The 15,814-nt window shown below is 40.3% G+C and overlaps 1 protein-coding gene across 1 annotated transcript in view; it reads right to left on the bottom strand.

The window, feature by feature from the left end:
* NCAM1 (neural cell adhesion molecule 1) overlaps positions 1 to 15,814 on the bottom strand; it is a gene marked incomplete at its 5' end in the record, with an annotated part of 61,454 nt that overhangs the window by 17,973 nt on the left and 27,667 nt on the right. Inside the window, 2 exons of the mRNA XM_009708796.1 lie at positions 508 to 688; positions 2,551 to 2,675. Coding sequence (XP_009707098.1) covers positions 508 to 688; positions 2,551 to 2,675 — 306 coding nt within the window. The remainder of the gene's footprint in view (positions 1 to 507; positions 689 to 2,550; positions 2,676 to 15,814) is intronic.

Raw genomic sequence — 15,814 nt, 5'->3', positions numbered from 1 at the left:
TTTCCAACCACTAGCAAGCTCCTTATGCCTTGATTTCTCCAAAGGCTGAGCTGGATGGACAAACGAACAGTAAAGCAAGCCCAAAGCAGATTTAGATGGGAAATCTGCATTGTGAAAAGCATCGCCCCAGAGATCTGAATGGTCTCTTTTGCTTTGGTTTAAAATAGGAATCCTACTTTCTGGTTTCAGAAAGCATTTTCTATCCGCTGCTTTTCTCATCTGGCAATCCTGTTACCCCAATACAAAAAGCAACATTCCCTGCAAAACAGTCAGACAAGGATTTGTCATGTAGCATTCCTAACAGTCTACTGCTAATGCTGTACATACTGTAACATGGACTACAGTACAGGTATGTACACGGCAAAAACTAAGCTTTGGATGGGTAACCAATTGTGATAATGGCTTTAAGCAAGCAAGTTGTCAGGGTTACTCAGGCACATTAAAGGATGCAGCACTGTTGCATTAATTGGAAGCAGAAAACAATGCTAAAGCTTATGACTGCTGTACCTGGGATGACAGTAGGCTGAGCAGAAGTTCGGAAAGCATAGTGAGCTGGTTTGGACTTCCCTTGCTGGTTTTCAGCTATCACATAAACCTCATACTCTGCATTCCAGTCCAGGGACTTGAGCATGACGTGGTCACTGCCAGGTGGAAGTCTGATCTCTGGTTTCCATTCTGAGGAATGCTTCTGCAGAGCAGTGAAATGACAGGCAGGGATGCAAAACACACAGCACAACATTAGTAGTCAGTTTTGAGAACACTGTAATGGCTAACTAACAAATGGAAAAGTGAGGCAGTTTCTACACAAGCACACACTCCTCAGCTAATTCAGGGGTGCAAAACATCATGTGCTGTTGGCTCTAAGTGGAGAGGACAAGAGATACCGAATCAGCCTCTTTCCTGCTCAGAATCCTGTTTTCTGCAGTGCTACAACACCTGAAGAAAATACCTCAGCTCTTCCTCTCATCTTTGCCACATCACTAGGCTACTTCCATCTCAGAGTGGAAAAGCTGCAACTTCTGTATGTCTGTGTCCTGCAAAGCGCTTTAAGAGTGTTCTTTGATGTCTTAGTATGTCAAATTTAAATCATCTGAGAGGCAGAGATTTACCTCTTAACACAGGTCTGGCCTAGTATACCACTACTGTTCCATACTGCACCATTTAAGAGAGATTTTAAAAGATGTATACAACTAGTAACCTTGATAATTCCTACTCCACTTTCAGGGAATCCAGATGTACATTTCACCCAGACAAATTTGAAAAACCCACTGTCAAGGTACCTTGGGACAGCCTTAGGCAGTTTTCTGGGACTGAAGTGCGCCAACAGACTTTTCTGTCTCTGCTGGAATTTATGGTTCTGCGATACTAGATTGTCCTTTTGACATTTCAAAGACTGTCCCCCATTCTAAGAAGCTGTAAGTAACCTAAAATTCACAAAACGATGGTGGTAACGAATACTCTTGGGATTTCTAGACTGCAGTGCAAAGTTTGCTCTGTGGACTTTACTCCAAAGATTGTTCATTTGTAGCATATAAAGAAAAGATTACTAATAGCCAATACGGAGTTAGTTCAGCACCACATCTGCCAGACTCAGTCACTGAGAAAGTGTCCTGCTTTCTTAATAGCTGGAAAGCTTCCATATTTCAGCTCAAACACACTGGGTACAGCTGAGCTGCCTCCAGGTGTATTACGACTCAGAAAACGTGCAGACATTAGAAAAAAGCTTCAATAACTTCTGGCAATTCTTTCTGCTGTCCTTCATATTCTCATCGACCCTCTCTCAAGGTCCCAGTCCTCAAGGATGTACTAAGCAATCTCTGACCGGGTGTTCTTTTGCGGGGAAAAACCACCCAATACCACCCAACACAAGGGACACATTTGGCTTACAATAATACTAGCTGCTGATCACATAGATGTTCTTTCCCAAGACTAGGGGTAGATGTTTTGTTCAGAGAATCATGTATTTTGCAATCCTGGGTCATTTACAATAAGAGCCGATTAAGTTATGCCTAAAGGGGAACTGTTTCCAATAGCATCTCTCACTTTATCTGTGTCTGTACTGACTACGTTGAATGTCTTATTCAATAATCAGCAGAATAATTTGGTACTGAAGCACCATTACTCAATCAAATACAGCAGTTTCAATGAGCAATGGAAAGTTATGATTAGATACCTGTCTGACGGTAGGCAATGCTCTACACTATGAACCCCTGGTCCCTAGCTATTTAAGTTGTTGCTGGCAATCCCATGTCAGAAGTATATGAAATGAAATAATACTAAGTGCATGTAATTACGATATGCTCACAGTTCTACAGAAGACTCTCTTTCATAGTCAAAGTGAAAGGAAAGGAAATGAGACAAAGATTTTCTATGTTGCTTCTGTGCATGTCATGTCTCATACCCTATACACTTCCACCACACCTGCTTAGCATGTATTCCTGTACTGGCCTACTCACAAGATCTCAGCTTCAGGGTTGTCTGCCTACACAGTGAAGCCTGAGTACCGAGCAGGCTAAATACAAATCAGGCTTGAGTGTCAGTCATACTTACAGCTTTGTATTTGATCAGGTAATGTCTAATGGGTGAGCCACCGTCATCCTGCTTGATAACATTCACTTTAATGGAGTTTCCATCTTCTCCCATCTGACCTTCCAGTTTGGGTGCACTTGGTTCCCCTGAAACAATGGTGAATTTATGTTTATTTGTAAAACAATTCATTAGCGATAAAGTACTCATCAAAATCAGAAAAATACTTCATTATACTCAGCTGCTAGGGTATCAGCCTCACTCTGACCCAGACACAGAGGACACCATGTGCCTAGAGTACAAATATTTGCAAGACTCAAGTATTTGTTGTATTTGGCAGCTTGTCTTCACCAATACAAGTTACCATTTTTGTGTGTGCTGGAATGCAGTCACAGGCTAAGTGAAAAAGACCCGACCCTTCCCCAAGAATATCCTAGAGCAATGACCAGTTCCTGGCTATATTTGTTGTAAAACAACAAATGATGTGAAGCACCTGGAAAATGTCAAGATAGGGTACGTAGCAAACAGGCAGGCTGCTCCTGTGAAACACAGATGTAAAGAGCATCATCGAAAAGGGACATTATGCTTGTCATACAGATCTGTGTTTGCACTTTGAACGTTGTTTAGGTTTCATTGTTGCTGGACCAGAGACTCACTGGTGCGCTCACTTAAATGAGTGTGGAAAAATGGTACCGAATCACAGCAGCCCATCTTTTCACCCAGCTTGCACTGGTGTAACTAATTGCAATGAATACAGGCTGGAGAGAACTAGACCTCTTCACTCTTCTGTAATAACCATTTTTAAAAGAAAAAGTTATCATTTCCCAATTTGCACCCCTGACACCGGCAGAAAACTGAAATGTCATTTGCTTTTGCAGGGCATACTGATTTACAGCCACACCCTTTCATACCCCTTCTTTACAACTGCTTTTTCTAGCCAGTTCCTCCATAACCTGCACACACCGTCTGCAGAGGATGGTTCCCCAATCCCAACACAAGTACTTCTTTCTTGCACCTTTACTGTAACACCTCTCCTAACAAAAGGCAAATCCACAGATTGTCCGATTACATATTTACACTCCCTCCCCTGCCTTCAGAATTACTGCAGCAAATTTCTCAAGAGACATGCTTTGTCCTTCCACTTTCATATTATCCCAGGGATCAATTGTTTCCAAAGTGCTCTGACAGCCTGTGAATTAATTTACTAAGAGGCACTATTACCTATTTATTTGTTTTTGTGGAAAAAGAAACCATCAACTGAACAACCTCCTGTCCCCAACAACGTAAGTATCAAATTAGCAAAAGAACTTAAATGATAAAAGAGAACTGGTCTCTCTTTTCAAAAGTGATGTAGACCACAAGAGAGCTCAGATCCTGCTAACTTTCTATCAGTACCCGGATGCTTGCCTTGCTCCATTTTACATAAAGGCAAGAAAGGCTTAGGTTCCTCTATGCCAATGCTCATCTGAGATTGAAGTTGGAGCTATTATTTCTACAGCCCTGAAATGTCCCAAGAGTTTAAATGCTAGTCAAAGTCAGTAAGACGTGACAAAATTTATCATAAATCTTACTGAAGCTTACTAGGTCATTTTACAGTACTTACTGATTTCTTTAGTATCAGCTCTGTGATATAGTCTAAGTGCTTAAGCCATGAATTCTGGGCTTAAAAGTTCTTAAGAAATTTTGAGCATTTTATCTGCTATTCTCTAGAAGCTATTCTGCCCAATTTCTTTATAGGTAATTCGAGCAAAACCAACACTGCAATTATTTGTAAGTTAAAACTTACAAATCAGCTGCAGTTGGCAATTCCAGCAAACTCCTGAGATTAATTACACTCTGCTGGCTGGTCTCATTACAGGGTCCTAATTCTTACAGGTATTTTATGTAACAATTAAAGCGGTTGAATGTTGAAAAGCAAAAAATTCCTACACCTCTGTTTAACCATAGTTATGCATATTTTATATATTTTGGAGGCATTTCTACTTATTCATCTTGAGTGGTGAATAGCTTATTTAGAGATGACTACAGGAAATTTATACACAGAGAATACAACAATGCACATCCTGTGTTTTGCTGTTGACCCTGAATCTAAATACACCTCCCAAATGTTTGCAGCCCCACACGTATGCACAGGTTTGCTAATGCTGAGCACAAACTTTACCATTCTAGCTCAAACTGCTAAAGCACCTCTGTCTTTATTTGCAGTGCCACTTGCGGTTTGGACAATGGGCGTTCTTGAACACATGCTCACAGATACACCAAAGTGTGGTGAAATACAATTAAAAGATGATCCAATTCTGAACACATCCCAAAGAGAACACCACCAAAACTCTGAAATGGTGACATTTGCGACTTAAGAGCCTGAATGTAACCAAATGCAAACAAAACCAGGACACTGGAGTAACATCTGTGACATTTTAAAAGCTCATTCTGTTGCCTAGAATAAAACTTTTTAAAAGACTTAGTTCTGTTGCACTATACTAAAAGTGAAAGGAAATAATAATCCAGTAGATGTATTAAGATCAACTTTGAAAGGTAACATCAGTCATGGGAATTTACAGGAGGTTCTTTCAACCCCAAAACATTCTCAATTCTAAATCTATTCTGTCGGGATTTATATTCAGCTACTAATGGCAAGAATATGCGTTTCTGACTGGCCAGAGAAAGGTTAATCTTCCAACATCTTTCAAAGTTGATCTTCAGAAGTAATTTGAAGCCTTCCCCCTTCCCCTTCCTCTCCAAAGAAAGAATTCAAACACACATTTTTTTGTGAAACATCAAGGAGAAAACTGCAAGACCTAGACTGAAACAGTAATTTAACATTCATTTTCTTGCAAGCTAGCACATGTTCTAACATACCAACTGTTCCAAGAAGGTAATTACAACCACAGATACACAGAGCTCTTGGATGTGAGATACATACATTTACATTTCACAACACAGCATTTTCTCTTAAAGATGTAAAGAGGGAACATTCCTTTTTTCCACGTTATATTTTTCTTTTCCAAATCCTTGCCTTTGCCTATATCCTCTGTTACAAGACTCCCACGATACAAGCTAGACGTTCAAGAGCTGTATTCCACCCTGTGACAAGTTTCTCAGTGACTGTACATTGAAAACACAAAGGTAATGCTCTCAAGGTGACCATGGAGCTGCCCTTGCATGGACCTCTAGCACGGTTTGCAGCAAATGGCACACAGGAATAGGTTTTCCTGTTTATGTTACAAGAGGTGCTATGCACTCCTCTGGAGTTCTCCTGGTTCACACAGCATAGGGCCATTCATGTCTCTAGAAAGGACAAAAGAATTTAATATTTTAACTGATGACCACATTTGCCATCTACTGTATAGACAAAAGGATGGATTTTTCTCTTTACTGCCAACTAACCGAGGCTGCATATTTGAAAAGCCCTTCCCAGCCCATGTTTCTCCTGGAATTATGAATGCTGAAAGCATTCATAATGCATACAAAGCATTGCAGATTGAAAATTAAACAGCAATGAGCAAGTTGTAGATGAGCAGAAGCACTTCACATGGGCATACTGAAAATATCAGGTTAACCAAGCAATTATATTTTTTTATTTCCTCAATCCTAAAAGAAAAATATCACTGCAAAGGTTACTGGTTTTGATTATTGAGTTGATTTGAGTTGAAGAAGCTATTACTGCAATAATTGTGTCATGACTATTAACCAGTAATTAAATGAAACCAGAAGCAAATGTCTTGTTCTATCCTTTTTTCACAGAAGAAACTAGCTTCCAGTAACAACTGGGGGCATGGCATTCATGGCTACTTACTTTGTTGGACACTGAGACACCTGACAGTGCTAAAACATTTATGAGCAGCAATGCTTAACTGTTGCCATGTTTGTGGTAGACTTGATGAATAGCTTCACTGATAACTAGACAGTACAAGATCAAGATCTCCTTGGTTATCTTCACCTCAGAGAGATAAGTAAAGACATCTTGAAGTGATAAGGGAACACTGTACTTACAGAATTCGACCTGTTATCTAACATGGGGTAGAAATTTTTTCCAGTGATTGAGCACCAAGACTAAAATGTGAAGGAAGATCCTTTGGAAAGATGCTCATTCTTGATAAGTTTTAAAGATCAGAGATGCTCTTGTACCTTATACACAGCCATTCCAATGATTAATTACCCTCTCTGCTGAAACTTTTCTTCACTTTGAATTCTCTAGTTTCTACCTCCCAATTCCTTCCTTCCACAATAGTCTAAATGCACTTCCTCTCTGTGGAACGTTCTCTTCAAATAGGAGAATATGGACCACTCCAACAGGTATAGCAGTACAAGCCCTGGTGAAGAATACTTTAGGTTTTGTTGGTTTTTTTTTTTTTTTTTACATGGCATTTAATTTCTCTTAAGCAGGCAGATGTAATCCAAATACAAGGCTGTAAAATTAAAAATGGGTTAGTGTGTATTTCAAACAAAGGAGGAAGAAGTTTAGTGGGAAACGTTTAGTCCAGCGGAATCAGCATCCCTATAATGAGTGAAAATGTCAGTAGCTGAAGAGAAAAAGTTGTTGTCAGAAGGTTAGAGAAAAAACTCATGCTCACAGAACATGCATCCTCCCTACAGGATGGGGGCTGAAAAGCAAAAGTGCATTTCAAAGGTGTTCTACATGCCTGGGGATCTCCCATTTACACTGAGTTGACTGGACATATTGCAGAAATCTGCCTATTCCACCCATAAAATGTGGGAGCCTTAAAGAATTCCCCTTGTGATGCTGCTACTTGGCTTATCAAGAGCAAACAGCTCCAAGCATGGCAGACTTCCTCTGTATAATCACTTTACAAACACCTATCTGCTTAGAATTCACTCCCCTGCAGAAGGAGGGATGCAGGATCTTATGCTTTCACTCTACGGTGCAACAATGCTGAGGGATTATGCCTGAGCCAAACGGCACCTTGTTCAGCCCAGCATGGAGAGTATCAAATAATGCAAGTGGAGCACCCTGAAGGGTAGAAAACAAGTAATTTAAATTTTCACCCCTATGCTTTACTCTCCTTGAGAAATGAGATGGATTTTGCTCAAAGATGTAAAGTTTACAGGTTTCAGCCACCCTACATACTTTGTTAGAACTTGACCACTTTCACTGATTTAAACTCCACCCACAGGACACTCCCAAAGGAAAAAAGTAAACCAAATAGCTGCTTTACCTATGAGAAAAACTAAAATGCATGCACGGCACAGTGCCTGCTTCTTGCAATTTAAACTATTTTTGAGCAAACCTTCTCGGGAGCTGAATTGAAGAGAACTTATGAAGTCCTATATTTTGAAAGGCAACTCATTTGCTCTATGAAGGCTCTTCCAAAGGCGCCATTGCCCAGAAATGACCAGCTGTGAATTAGATAGCCTTCAACCTCTTCAGTGCCTTTTAGGAAACTAGGTCTATTTCTGCTCTCACATCTTCTGTGGCTCTGGGAACTTACTTTTTCTTTCCATTAACTCTTCTTTCTTTCTCTTTACAACCACAAAGAGCTGCATGAAAAAAACAACCAGACTCAAGCTCTTCATCACTCATCTGTCCAGATGCCTCCCCACATTCCTTATGGCTGGCTTCTCAGGAAGCAATAATGACATCAGGAAAGACTCCTGCTGCATTGGTTTGCCTAATATCAGATTTCAGGCCAGAAATATCTTGCTAGTCAGTATGAGACACAAGACACCGGGATTAGGTGGCTCCAGCCTTGCAGCTCTTATCTTTCTAGGAAGCAGCACAATCATTTTGCTGCCTTCCATGAGGGCTACCCGATTGCTGCACTGTACTGGATTACAGTGCAGGTCCCAGGAGTCATCTAAGTGTTACTGCGTGGCCTTTCTTTTCCAGTAACCAAGTTTGTAACCTTCAGAAAGGAAGAAACCGGTGCTTTGCTCTGGTAAGAATACAGGGCAGTACATGCGTGAAGTGAACCATTATTTATGACGGCATGGCCCCGTCAGGGTACACATTACTGGTAATCCAGTGTTAAGCTCAGAGATCCATTCTTTGAGCTTCAGATGTAACTCATAATGAATCTGACCAAATGTACTTTAAATAAGGAACTATTCTGCTGGCTCCTGAAGCCTGAATGACTACCTGGTAGCTCCTACACATGATGTGAAGGTAGTTGAGGACAGTGCTCTGAGTCATTACATTTTCAAATTATTTTTTATCCACTTCTGCCAAGCCATTACACCAATAAACTCCTCCTGCAGGGAAGCAGTAAATGTTTCCTGGTATCCTTTCACTGTTGTTTAATTTATATGCAAAGTGCTTCTTTGATCTAATACTAGTCTGATGTAGTTGGATTTCAGAAGCAGTTTACTGTTTTTAATTACCTGGTTTTCAGAAAGTGCCACAAGCACCAGGACTGAATGCAGCTGTACTGAAAACTTGTGGTGGGGAGAGAAGAGAATATGAAAAAGCAGCACAAACTTTTCCCTAGTTAGAGGGCACTGAATGTGTGCTGGACTCCAGAATTGATGGCACTGCAGACAACAGAGACCTTTTGTCATATCTCTTCTCCGCTCCCATCAAATGCATTCCTTCCATCTGCCTTTGAAAAGCAGCTCAAACTGCTTACTAGACAACTGCAGCACTTTACACTATGAGCTTAAATCCTTGCTCAGCTGGCACTGAAGAAAGATCCTGCATCCTCGCTGTGCTTAGAGAATACAACTGCAATCTATGGTAAGTTCTACAACACATGAACAAGGAAGCAGCTGATTTCTGCAATCTTTGACCATCACGTAAATAGGACTAGATTGTGACCTTCAGTGTCACAATTTGAAACAAACATCAGCCATACCTATGGAAAGTCTCCATGAGTGGTAGATATACATGTGTGAGAAAGAATAGGTAGGGAGTCTTCAGAATGCACGCAAGAGAAGCAAACATCAAAAAATAAAGAACAAAACCAGAAGAACATGCAAAACCAAGACAACCAAGTCTTCAATCCTCCTGGATTTCAACCAGAGAGGGAAGAGACTAGGGGAAGAGGAGCTGCTTCCATGCATGCAGTCATGTGGGAAGGTTACTGGTGTTAGTTTTGTTTTCCTGGCAAACCCCAGCCTAAATCATTTCCCGGTGGTGGTCTAAGACCATAAAGGTGACTTCAGAATTCATAGATTGAAAAAAGCCAATTGCATCCTGGTTTTCAAAAATATTTGTTTAGTTGGGGAAGCAGAAAAGCAGGAGTTCCCCTCCCTCCCTCCCTTTAGATTATGCACAGAGTATTAAGTGAGGTTACAAAAATCACAATGTTGCAGAAATTGTTTTCACTACCACACACTTTACGTGGAGACTGATTTCATCTCCGTAAGCTGCAAGGGTCAATCATTTGCTTCTTGATTTCATGGAGATCACCACCTACTGTAACTGTTGCTGTAAATAAGTTCCGATTAAATCCCTTGCCAGACTCTAAGATACTGTGTGGGAGGAACGAGGTGGTCTGGCAAGAAAGGTACAATAGTACTTCTGATGCCAATTGTGCAAAGTCTAGCTCCCATCATGTACTCTGTGTGTGCCTATATATACTACTTTATAAAAACATAGTTCCCACTCTAGCTATGTTCAAGTTTTAATCCTGATAAAACAAAATGGTTTCTTGAATCACAATGTGACATGCTTACCAATAACTAAATTTCAGAGATGAGGAATTTTCAATCTTTTTGATAGGCTACTAAATATGTATAGTGTGAATGTGCATCTCTCTCTCTCAATGTATACTGTATAGGGTCAAAACATGCTAAAGCATGTTGCTAAAGCAACAGGAAATACGGTGTTCACGTTATCTGAGCACCCTACCCACAATCTCCCATCAACTAGCAGTCTGTAGTTGACACGCTGGTATGCTGAAAGGCAAAAAGAGTTTTGCCACTGGTGTTAATGCCAGAGAAAGTTTTAGAACCTTACTAGGATGCTGACTGTTGGATTCTAATAGTGAAAGAAGCAAATGACTGAGCCACATGATTTTTATCTTGGTTTTTTTTGGTTGGTTGGTTGGGTTTTTTCCCCCCCTCCATGTTTTTTCAAGCTCTGTGTGGAAGACTGAAGTTGAATTCTTCACATGCAGACAGTGGTAAGCGACTTCTCCAAAAGGCTTGTAGAAGGATTTTGGAGTGATGGAATTTGGAGATCCCTGGTCACTGACCAGAGGGGAATCCTCACCCCAAATCTAGGCAACCAATCAGAACAAAGTATTTTACCTTCTGTTCACCAGCGTGGACGACATCATCAGCACCATGCAAGCCACATGACAAAGTCACATGATACGCACGCACATGATTGGTTGAAAGGAAAGTGGAGGAGGTCACATGGAAAATACAAAAAAATTAAAAAACTGATGTAAACAATGGGCAAGGGAAAAATCAACAACAGAATTACAGACTAAATAAAATAGAAACAAAATTAAATTAGCCAGTATATATCAGAAACACTGGGGAGACAGTAAAATTGCCTGGAAATATAAGAATATTAAACCATAGAAAACACTGAGTTATGACCTTGTGAGTGTTAGGCACAGCCGCATCACTGCTTATTAATACCAAGTCAAAGAAGAAACAAAAATTATTGTAGAGAGTGTGCCAGAACTTGGACAGCTGAAGGAATCCACAAGACTGTTGGAAGGAAAAAGGGAATACATCGTTATTCAGAAACGGTCCAGGCAGCAGAGGTGAAATGGTCAAAATCATAGCCCACACAGTTCAGTGAAGACAAACCTTGTCATTTCACATTGATGCGTTCTCCCCTCTGCAGAAACAAATGTCGTCCTAAATATCAACAACAATAACAACTGAAAAAGAGAAAAACCTACTACGTGTACACATTTCCAAGGACAGAGCTTTCAACCAAAGAGCTGCAACCAGACTTTGGTCGGACTGACAGTTAGCACTCAGAGTGCACAAGTTCCATCCAACACATTCAGCCTGAAGATTCAAGGAATGGCATGAGTCATGTACAATGAATTACAGTGATGATTTCATGTGTACAAGGGGGTTTTCTGTCAGCAAGGAGAGGAATAAAGTGCTCTGCACTGGAAATGAATCACAAAGATGGCACAAGGAAGACACCTACTGCTGAAAGAGATGAAAAAGTGCACAGACTGTATGGCAGGGGAATGGGGAAAAAAAAATAAAATCAGTTGTTGGATTGGAGGACACCACTAACTCCATGCTCTATTTCCCTTCCTAAATTACTATCTACTTTTATAACTTGCATTTTTCACAATCGTTCCTCTGACTCATCTTAATGAGGACACTTCACAGTACTCTGGTACTTCCCTGTTAATTTGATGTAAATAGAATTAAACCTTTAATCTTTTGGGTGCTTCTATCTGACAAGATTAAGGGCATACCATTACTGGGGAAAGAACTGATGGTACAAAATGTAAAATCGATTTGTTACATCTAAGCTTTCAATCCATTACCTCTAGTTATAAACATAGACTCATGGAACTCTGGGCAGGCACATCATGAAGGAGTGAAGTTTAAGAGTTACTGTGAGATCACCTGGAAAGGCATTCAGTGTCTTCTGCTCATGAGGAAACACTTCCAAATCCCCAGTAGGCTTAATATAACATGAGATTTAAAAACAGGCTAGAGAGGTTGCCCTTCAGATCACTTCTTCCTGAGAGGAAGCTTTAGTTAAAGATCAAAGGCAAACTTAGCAGCATAAATATAACTGAAAACTATTTTGGAGGAGGCTTCTAAGACACAGAAGACCTTTGGAAATACTGCCTTTAGCTTAAAACATTGAAATTCATCCTATTGTCATAGGCAGAAGTCAGGTAGTCAGGACATGATTGTCTTATAGCTTGCAAGAGGAACTAGGTCTTGGTACACATAGGCTTCTAATCACAGGCAGTACTCATGTGAATTTGAAAACACAAGGGCTTTCATAGTCAGCTCTGTCTCTCTCAGGACTACTGGACTAAGGAACCTGACAAAAATGTCTTTTATAGCTACTGTTATTATCAGGGCTTGTTAAGAGATATGGACCACTGACCAGTTTACTTGCAGACCATATTTTTAAAAAGCATGGAAAGAAGAGATGCAGTTTTGTCTGTTCTGTGAAAACGCTTCTCCCTAATGTGACCTTTTTCCAAGACTGCAATGTATTTTGAATTGACTGGATGCATTGTGCAAGATAACACAGCTTTTACAGAAAAATAACACTTGGCTTTCCACCTGCATGTCTCTTGCTCAGTGTCCTCCACCTCCCTCATCCTGCAATTTTTTAATCTCTTGGCCAGTATCTAGTAAATATGACAGAAGTTCCTATAGATTCTGGAAAACAGCAAGACTAGATAGAAGAAAGACCCAAATTAGTACCTCAGCTGGAGAAAAAAAACCAAACAAACCCAACAACAAAAACCCCCAACTTTTTCAAGTGACCTCAAACATTGCTAGGCAAAACAGATTCCACAGTGGAGAGAGCTGCAAGAAAAACTTCGTTACTGCCACTGATACAGAACTATTTATCCAAGCAACCAGAGTATTAAATCAAAGGAGATACATGTTCCTAAACCTCTTACAAGACTATAGACATCTCCCATGTGTTACTGATCATATAAAGTCAAAAAACTCCCTCCTCAGTGAAGCAACTCTCTTCAGCTTCATTAGGTTTCAATTAGATCCACTGTTCATTTTCCTGACTTCACGATGCTACACAGCAGCTCTCAATTTCTACTTGCTCTTGGTTTCATTCATTTAACCACTGAGGTTAGGTTAGCTTAAGACACAAGATCATTCAGCAGTAGCATCAATAATTAAATGATGCAAAGTTATAACAGCATCCTGCCTTGTGACAATGCCCTTTTATGCTTATGAATATGCTATATTCAACAATTCATATGCTGCAGAACAACTTAGCGTACAAAACAAATGTGTCTACTATTTGCATAAATTGACTATGAACACAAATGACAATGAGGGAGTGAGAGGTCAGATCTGTTTCTGTTCAGCATAAGAGCCTGAACTTCAACCTAGGTGAAAATGGAAACTTCTACCCTTAAAAACCCCAACATCCCCCTGGTTCGCCACCCCCCCAAAAAAGTGTGGAACATGTTTATCATTAACTAGCTCTTAGTATCTTTTCTGGGTAAAAAGACCCATTCTTTTTAAGGAATGAAGAATGCTTTGCAAAACATTAACACAACATTTTCCCTTCACAAGTGAAGCTATCTCCTAGCCCCACATATGAACAGCCACAATGGACTCTCTGCCTCATAAGAAATAAAATAAAAGATTACTAGTAGATCTGCTGGTTGCCACCTTTCCCCGGCCCTTTGCCCTCTCCACACCACCCTCCAAGTCTGATTCGAATTAAAAATTCTCTTTGGCAATATAGAACAACTACCACTTCAGATGCATCAGGAGTTATGGTTTGGCGTACTGAACACATGAAAAATACTGCAAGAAGGAAAGTGTTTGTTGTAGTCACTGGGAGATAAAATGACATTTCATGCAATGTGTAAGACCATGGAATGTGCCAGTCACAGATGCAGTAATAATATTTTTTTAAAAAAAAATTCCTTTGATAGTTCTAGAATAGCCGTACTATCCTCTCCCTCCATCCCAAACACCCAAATAATCACATACTTCATGCTTTTAGTATTTTCCATTTAGAAGTGATGAACCATTTCTAACTCACTGCAGGTAAACACACAGGTCTTTATCTTAAAGACCATATTCTCAGAAATACATACATTTTATCATTGCAAATCAAAACAAAAACATTTGGCTTTGTAGAAATTATTAGTTGTTCAAAACACACACATGCACCATGTAAACCTATGTCCTCCTCAAGCATTTTTCTTTGTCTTCCAGGTTTGTGTTGCAAATATTTGCTTGGCTTTCATATTGGCATGTGATTGGCTATAAATCTCCTACAAGGAGGGATTAAAAAATCATACATTTGATACATCCACTTGGTATTGAGAAGGTGTGTCACTGAACTCTTAACAGGTAGTCTAAACCAGACATTTCAAAATGGGTCTTTTACATACAAATCAACGCACGCAAGTTGTAGCTATTTCTGCTTAGACTACTCAGACCCAGCACAGAAGCATCTGCTCACCTGACTCAGTCTCACTAGGAATGGCTATCTAACCAACAAGGTACTGAGCAAGAACTGAGGGAATCTGAATCCAATTCCCACTTCAGATATGGTCTTCTTGTAAAGTCTTAGACCTCTTTCAATGCAGGCAAGGCATGACCAGTAAGATGGGGCAATGCTCCCTCTCCCCAGAGTCCTCTCTCCTGTAAGATACTCTGCCTCCTCACTTGCATCTTGTTTCACCATCCAATATCCATAGTTGTAATATCAACTGTATCTCCCAAAATTCAGAGAAAATAGAACAAGGCAGGGTAGCAAGAAGATTATTTAGTCCATATCCCTTTTGTGAAGGCAGCTTTAACACTAAAATCACTAATGGAAAACGTGAAAGGAAAACATTCATTTTGGAAATCATCCTTTTAATTTCTTTTTTTTTTTTTTCCCCTCACTTTCTCCCCTTCCATGTTTCTTCTAAATCTTGTATTTCCATTTTTTACTGCATGCTTGGTAGGATGGCAGGAAGAAGAGGAAGAGTGGTACCATGCTGGGTTCTTAATAGTTACATGCTCACACAACACATTAATGCCAGATTGTTGGTTAACAGACATCAAAATAATGCAGTACAGCGCTTTAATTCCCTCAACAGAAGGGCTACAGCATAACAAATAGCACTCCGGACCAAAGGGGAGCAGTTCCCATCTACTCACTTGGTGGCTCTGAGCTTTCGGATTCAGCAAGAGGCTGAGTTGCTATGGAAACATGAAGGATAGATAGGACATGTAAAGGTGAAGCATACCGTGTAAATAAGTTATAAGAGGCAGAGGCAGGGGTGATAAAAAGAAAAGAGAGGAGGTCTAATGACGAGGGAATGGAAATGATATTGAATCCTTATGGCAGATATGTATTACCTGAAGAGGCTGCAAAAATTGTGCTCTGCTGCTGCTGTTTTCCAACCCCTCTCCACAGGGAGGGCTGTGCTGCCAGATGCAGGCCCCTCTAGGTGACAGGGAAGCCAGCCTGCACTGCATGGTTGCTGCAGCAAGCTATGGCTCCAAGAGTCCCTACTGATGTTTTTTCATTCTGAAGAGTTTTGAAGCCCTGAATCCAGTTTCAGAGACAGCTATAGCATTTTTTGCCTACTTTTGGCTCAAATAGCAACTTGGCTTCACATGTTGCCAGCCCATTAAGAGCTGGAATTTCTGGGAGGCCCTCTAGAGCAACAGCCCATTG

This window comes from Cariama cristata, unplaced genomic scaffold (genome assembly GCF_000690535.1).
Source record: "Cariama cristata isolate BGI_N322 unplaced genomic scaffold, ASM69053v1 scaffold561, whole genome shotgun sequence".
Lineage (NCBI taxonomy): Eukaryota > Metazoa > Chordata > Aves > Cariamiformes > Cariamidae > Cariama > Cariama cristata.
This window is presented reverse-complemented; position numbering and strand designations above follow the sequence as displayed.